Raw genomic sequence first — 7,486 nt, forward strand, 5'->3', positions numbered from 1 at the left:
ACAGCCCTGAGCGCGCTGTGGCTGAGCGTGGTGCCCGGTCGCTTCGCATGGGTTTGACGCGGTGTTTGTGTCGTTGCAGCCACAGCGCAGAAATGATCATCCCGGTCAGGTGCTTCACGTGCGGCAAAATAGTGGGGAACAAGTGGGAAGCCTACCTTGGCCTTCTGCAGGCGGAGTACACGGAAGGGTGGGTTTTATTTCTGTGTTCTTCGACTCGCCTTAGGTGAGATTACACAGTGCATAAGATCCCAGACCTGTTGGGGTTGGAAGGGAGCTCTGGAGATCATGTCGTCCAACCTCCCTGCTAAGGTAGGGCCAGAGGCACAAGTGCAGGGTCGTGGCGTCACGAAAGAGCCGTAGAGGGGCTAAAAACCACAGGTACATCCTGAGGCTATTTAACCAAAGGTTAGAAATTGTAATAGGCCACAAAGTACTTGTTTCCCCACTGAATCTTTCAGGGCAGCAGTATGGAAGTTGCCAAGTCACAGCCCTTGTACCCAAAACATTCCCCGAATATGTAACTCTCTACTGCTGGTTTCTTCCCTTCCCCTTCTGTACGCCCAACTTTGACACCAACACGATGAGTTTTTTAAAGGGAGAGAAGGAAAAAAAGTTACAAGTGTAAGAAGTGTTTAGCGGTTTTTCTTAAAGCATTTTAACCCAGGATCGCTAACCTTATTTGTAAATACTGGTTTGCTGGAGAAAGGAGAAGTTTTAACTGTTTTAGATACCCCACTGATAGTCCTAACAATTCTGTGTTAAGAAGTCTGTACATCCTTTGCATGGCCAGAGTTTCTTTTAATAGTCCGAGGAGAGTCTAACTATGGTGACACTACCTCAAAAGTTTTGAGAAGGAAACCTGAGAAATGCTTACATTTTCATCAATTTAAGTATGAAATAAAAAAAATTCATGGCTGTTTGCAGTTCAAAGGAGTGAAAAAGAAGTTAGAAATGTAAGCGATGTTGAAACGGTTAAGTAGAAAGAAAACAATTTGGTTTGCATTCAAGTGGTTGGGGATCCTAATAGTTCTTACAGCTAAGTCCATTTCTTTCATATATGGAGTTAAAAGCATTACAATACAATGGGTTGCTAATTATTTTTCACTCATACTACAGTTCACCAGGACTGTTTTGATAGTGCTTCTGACTTATATTCTAGGCATTAAATTTTAATATTTTCCCCATTGTCATTATTCCTCTGCTTTTGTATAGGAGTTTTGTGTTGTCATTGACAAATGCTCACTTGAAAACAATTGTTGTGGTTACTGGCTTGATTCTGGGGTTCTTGTTCAAACTAATGCAAATATGGTATCGTAAGAAGTCGAGTTTACGGATATCAAACAGCTAAACTCTTACACTGCAGTACTGGAATCACTGTTAATGGTGGCTTAAGAAATGGATGGACAAAATGGAAAAACTTGTCTAAAGAATTACCAGTTAAAAAGACACCCGCACCCTTCTGTTTGTCCCTTAAAAGTGCTCTTTTTCCACAAGTCCTTGGAAGCTGGAGGAAAAGGCAAATACAACTAAAGTTGTCTTAAAGTATATAGTATGACTGGAAATGGTGATTAACGTTAGTATTTTGCATCTCTGATAACTGCATTTGAGAGTTCAGAACTCTCCAGATAGCTCTTAAAATTTACCTATCAACAGACATCAGATGCTTTTGTTCTCAAGTGTTTTGGAAAATTTAGGCATCATGTGATGTTATTTATAAACGTTCTTTAAAAAACCCCACAGTGTTGTTACACTTCTCTAAAACAAGTTTTGCAGGTGCTGTCCTAGAATGAGCAGCCCTGCTGGACTATCAACAGTTGCAAGGACTGAGTGACATCAGAGAAGCTGCTGAAAGTTGGTTCCTGCAGTTAGACTGTACTGCTTGAAGCCAAACGACCTTTTACCATGGTCCAGCTTAGACAGAAGCTTCCTTTCAGTCCTTTGTATTTTAGAAAAGTATCCATTGGCTTCTTCCTGCAAGAGAATTACAAGGTCTAGGAAATTAAGTTTGTTTTAAGTGAACGCTTTATTGTTGCACTGCATTATATCAATCTAAAGACCTGAGATCAGTCATGTCTCATGAATGTCACATTCTGAAGGAGTATCAGACTGGCTTCATGGCTAATAGGTTGGAGTTAAAGATCTTGGTAGTATCATTATCTTTAAGAGGTCTGATAGCCATAGCCATGGAAGACATGCACTGGTTCAGGCTAGGATGACTCAACATCCCTCTACCCAAACATAAGAATCTGGAGCAGTCACTTGGAAGGAATTCAGTGAAAAGACTGTAAAACGCTGATTTCTGACCAGTCTGCACGTACTTACTTGTGTTGGGGGGGGGGCGGGGGCAGGTTGTATAACTGAGTGCCTTCTCTGATGGGAACTGGGAAGGATTTTAGCCGTCCTCAGAATTAGCATCCCTGTGTGGGGGAGGTTGCGTTCTCAGTTATTTTAGTTTCTGTATATCTCACCTTTTTAGCGTGGCTCAGATCTTAAATTTATCTTGTGAAATAGGCAAGAATCATCCTCAGTTTACAGAAACATGTTAAAACAGTGCCCTCTGAAAGCTGTGGCAGGCGGGGACCCTTTGCAGCAGCACGTCCTGTGCTCTGGCCAGCCCAAGAACGGGCAAACACCCTGTCAACAGCACTAAGTGGAAAAGGGCATTAACAGCACATGCTGAGTTTCTGTCTTTGAACTGCAAACAACTTTTCCTCTATGACTGAGCTCAAAGTAATCATTGTGTTGCTTAGGAAACGCCTACAAGTGATTCACTTCATCCGTTACGTTTTTTAATTGTTGTTCGTTAATAGAGATGCCCTGGATGCCCTTGGCTTGAAGAGATACTGCTGCCGCAGAATGCTCCTCGCCCATGTGGATCTGATCGAGAAGCTTTTGAATTATGCACCCCTGGAGAAATGAGATGGAAAAAGCACTGTGCTGCAAGCCATGTGGAACGTATCTCTAATTTAAACTTGAAACTGGACTTCAGGCAGTAAAGGATGGAAGCCAACTGTAGTGCAACCATCAAGAGATGTTTATCTTCTGGATAAAATACAGCCCGAAGCCACTAACCTCTTTCAAGGAAACAAAGGAATGGTGAAGTCCACTTAACCAAGATTTAGAGATTACAAGTTTGGATGCTTCTTCTTAAATCTGTGTTTGGAGTTGTGAACTTCTAGATGCTTCTGCCAGTAAAAACAAATGTTTGTTCATGTAGAAAAACTATTACATTTCATTAAAATGTTGAAATAAAGGAAGCTTTTCCCTTGTAGCCTTCCTACAGTTTCTGGATAAAGTTAAGTGTATGCTCGGATCTTGCTGCTTAACCCTGAGGTTAGGGGTACTGCTGAGTACCCAGTTCAGTGTCCTGCACTAGGCAGGCAAGGGTTAGAAACACAGGACTGAATTGTGGTTCCAGTGACATGGAAGTGGGTACGTTTGTGAGGCATTACTCCAGAAAGCAGCTGCAGCCCGTAGAGAACACTTTCCACTGCAGTTAAAGTCAACTTGTGGTCTCTACCCCAATCCTTACCAAACACTGGGGCTGCTGTATCATAAAAACAGTGATTCAGATGGTGCAGTGCCTTCATTTAAGCAAAACATGTCTGAGTGTCTCCGCGGAGAGCACTGGATGTGAGAATTGAGGCGTGCTGGTGTGAACAGGATCAAAGTGCAGATGCTGCCAAGCACCTGCACCCCTCTGTGGCTGCTACAGACGCTTTCCACCGTTCATCATTCAGTGACTTCACGTTGCACTGCACGTGTGCTGCGGTGCTGCCCGGCCCAGCAGAGAGAGGCTGAAACAGAGAGGGCAGCTGGAGCTGCAGGGCTGGGGAAGGTCACCTACACCCAGACAGGCACCGACCCTGCCCAGGGCTCTCACCTTCCCCTTGCACAATCAGCTTGTAAGTTGGGTCACATTTTCACTCTGTTCTCTGCCATCCAGAAAATGCCTTGTTGTGCATGGTATGTGCACAGGCAGACACACTCATCTTACCTGAAAGTGAAGGAGGCCCATTCCTACACCTGTGTGAGTTTAGGATTCTGTGCAAATGCATTAGTTGATCATTACAGCAGCTCAGTAGAGAATGGGCTGGAAAAGCTGGTAATTCCTCAGGATACAGTCTGTTGCTCCTTGGTGCAGTTAAACTAGTGTATGAGCTGCAGGGTAAGAAATATCTCTGTGGATTCTTTTCTGTAGTACGAAGAATCTGGTTTGAACAAACCCTGAGTTTACAGAAATAGTAATTATTTAATGTGCTTACTGGGTCAAACTTCAACCACAAAGCTTAAAACTAGATTGTCTCACTAAACAAGAGGCAGGACTGCTGCTTGGCTTTGGCTATCACCCCACCAATCTTTACACTAGGAACTTGCTTTTCAATTTACAAGGCAGTAGTAGATGTTCCTCATATTCAGCAATTCTTCACTGAAGAATTCTTCATCTTAAAACCTATGCTTTACCCTAATGCAAAGAGAATTAAGCAGTTAATTCTACCATTTCTTTCATAGCTGGTTGGGTAGCTTGCATTCTGCATGCCTGCTGTATTAGCAAGCTGAATGCACTTTAGAAAAACAAACCAAAAAAAGCCCTTCACTTCTCTTTCAGGCTATTTTGTAAAAGTGACACTGAACCAGAGGATGAGCTTTCCCAAGTGAACTCGTGTAGGATGCTTTTCCCTGTCAGAGTGGGGTGTGACACAGCCCTGTGTGCCAGCCTGTTCACAGATCCATCGGCAGGCCCCGCGCTCGCTCCGTGAGCCGCGCTGGGAGCGCAGCAGCCCAGACAGGAACGTCTGGCAGAGGCAGAATGCCGTGAAGAAAGCTGGCCTGCATCACTGCCAAGGAACTGGATTAGATGAGCTGACAGGACTTGCTTTCTATCTGCAAAAGCAAATTTCTAATCTCGTTTTCTGCTTTCGAATAACATGTTTCTTTTCAAAGTGGGTGCCAAGTTGTCTGATATGAAATGTTATGGCTGTTAGATACTTAATAATGGAAATGCAATTTGCAAAAACCACAGCAGGCCTCATTCAAAAATGCGAAGGAAAAAGAAAAACCCACCTTGGTTGCTCTCGTTGCTATTCTCAAAAACAGGGTGCAGTGGGAGCCAGTAGCAGTCTGGTATCACTCCATCAAACAGCTGTTACCCAAGGAGCTGCAAAAACACCTGAGTAGCAAGACTAAGTCACAGCTGGCATTAATATTAGCTCATGCAGCCCTTGACACCGTGTGTGCATCACAGCTTTTCCTCAGGAGTTTGCAAATGCAGCATTAACCAAAAAAAGCCATTTCTGTAACGTGGCAAAGCAAACAGTTTATTGTGATTATGTGAAAGGTTGTCTCAAGAGTTTTGTCCTTGGGAGGGTTAGGGGCAGAACAAAGCTTAAATCCTGTTGTAGAGAGAGTCTGAAATTTTCAATGGATTTCTATAAATCCCATCTTTCACCCCTGCTCATTGGTAACTAGTAAAGTAATTCCCTTTTTGCTGTCACTTCCCCTGTGCTACCTTCTGCAACAGTTAATAACATAAGAGTATTGGATCTGCTTTCTAACCTGCCAAATGTCTTTGGGAAGAGCCATTAAATATGCTCACAATAACCACACTTTTTCAAGACAATGTAAAAGACGTGTATACACAGAAGAAATAAAAAAGCCTCCATTTTCCTTCAACCAGAAAAAGAAGCCCTTAACAAAATCAACAGATAGGCAGCAGTGGAAAAAAAAATAAGAGAAATGGTACTGAATATGCAGTCCTTAATTACATGAAGAATTCTTCAGTTGGAAGGTTTTTGAAAAATACAAAAATCCCACCACTCCTCTGCAGTCACTTACTCACTTTACATATAAAACATTTTGGAAATTTTTCAAGTCTGTCTTGAAAAACTGTTGCAGGGCTCCCACTAACCCACGTTGTGGTTTAACCCCAGCCAGCAACCAAGCCCCACACAGCCTCCCTCATTTCCCACCAGCAGGAACGATTCTCTCTGGGGAGAGAATCAGAAGGGTAAAAGCTGGAAACTCGTGGGTGGAGATAAAGGCAGTTTAATAGGGAAAGCAAAAGCAGAACACGCAAGCAAAGCAAAACAAGGAATTCATTCACTGCTTCCCATGGGCAGGCAGGTGCTCAGCCATCTCCATGAGAGCAGGGCCCCATCACGGCGGAAGACTTGCCTTCTTGGGAAGACAAGTGGCATCACTCCAAATATTTTCCCGTTCCTCCTTCCCCCTCACTTTATATAGTGATACAATTTGGACTGGAATATCCCTTTGGTCCATTGGGGTCACCTGTCCTGACTGTCTCCTCCCAACCTCCCGTGCACCCCCAGCCTCCTCACCAGCATGGCAGTACCAAAAGCAGAAAAGGCCTTGGCTCTGTGTGAGCCCTGCTCAGCAATAACAAAAACATCTCTGTATTATCAACCCTGTGTTCAGCACAAATCCAAAACAGCCCCTGTGAAGAGAATCAGCTCTAGCCCAGCCAAAGCCAGCACACCTGACATTGGAAAAGCAAGCAGTCACAGTCACAAGTGTGACAGAAGACCCTCTGTCACCCAGGCCACAGCCTCCCTTCACACATCACTATCATACCGAAATAACGAAGTGGTGCCTGTGACACACGGTGGGAGCTGAGGTCATGAAAGTACAGAGGAACCTGCTTATGGAGCTCAGCATCCTGCTGCTACCTGGAGCATCAGCACGAAGCTGTGTGCGCTTGGAAAACTTTATGTTTCTTGAAATGACAATTTTAAACAAAAAAACCCTCTTGATCATAATTCTGAGTCCATCTGCAGGAAGGAAGTGAAGTGCTTTTGTGCCAATCTGTAAAGAGCCTCAGGTTTTATATTTCAAAAGGAATTTTGCTCTGAAAAACCGCCTCTTGTGAGGGTCTCACCCCAGGGTGATTTACTCAGAGATGTGTGCTGGGCTTTTGTTCTTCCCATGACTTTTCCCTAAATGCAGTCTAGAATTAGATACTAAAGTCTGACTTCTTGTATATGTTTCTTGTCTATATAAAGAAATATGAAAACTCTCAAAATCCTGATTAAAACCATCACACAAACCCCCACAGCTGTGTATTTCCATCAAGATGTCTAACTAGCCCTGTGGCTACAAAGCTACATTTTACTGATAATAATCTGTGAGAATCCAGAACAGGAGCTACCTCTTCCACTGTAAATGGTCCTACAAGAAAAATCAATCCTTGCCCTGACAAAAAAACCTAACAAAACCAAAACCAAACAGCCTATTTGCCTCTAAAATCAGTTTAATTCCAAATAGTTTTTAACTTCAGTATGGATCCTAGTAAGAAAATAGCATCTCTACTTTGACCCCTCTCAGAGCAGACCCGTGTACATCCAGTTGAGCTCAATTAGCCAGAAAGATTTTATTACTGCAACTTCTCAGTTGAGACATCTCCAAGATAATGTTGCTTCCACCTGGCTCTGACTGCCCAGAATATGAACATAGATTTGCTTTCCCCTTC

At 43.4% G+C, this 7,486-nt stretch overlaps 1 protein-coding gene across 1 annotated transcript; it reads left to right on the forward strand.

The window, feature by feature from the left end:
* Window positions 1–7: 7 nt before the first annotated feature.
* Window positions 8–3,277, forward strand: POLR2L (RNA polymerase II subunit L). Its single transcript, XM_008639355.2, has 2 exons — window positions 8–187; window positions 2,811–3,277. The coding sequence occupies exons 1-2, from the start codon at window positions 48–50 to the stop codon at window positions 2,917–2,919; spliced, it is 249 nt and encodes an 82-aa protein (XP_008637577.1). The 5' UTR covers window positions 8–47; the 3' UTR covers window positions 2,920–3,277.
* Window positions 3,278–7,486: the final 4,209 nt, after the last annotated feature.

Source organism: Corvus brachyrhynchos, unplaced genomic scaffold (assembly GCF_000691975.1).
Source record: "Corvus brachyrhynchos isolate BGI_N302 unplaced genomic scaffold, ASM69197v1 scaffold115, whole genome shotgun sequence".
In the NCBI taxonomy this organism is placed as follows: Eukaryota; Metazoa; Chordata; class Aves; order Passeriformes; family Corvidae; genus Corvus; species Corvus brachyrhynchos.

Excerpts from the sequence above, each read along its gene's own strand:
- POLR2L (XM_008639355.2), top strand. The coding sequence starts at position 48 with ATGGGTTTGACGCGGTGTTTGTGTCGTTGCAGCCACAGCGCAGAAATG. Across the intron at positions 188-2,810 it reads CAGGCGGAGTACACGGAAGG|AGATGCCCTGGATGCCCTTG; the intron begins GTGGGTTTTATT and ends GTTCGTTAATAG.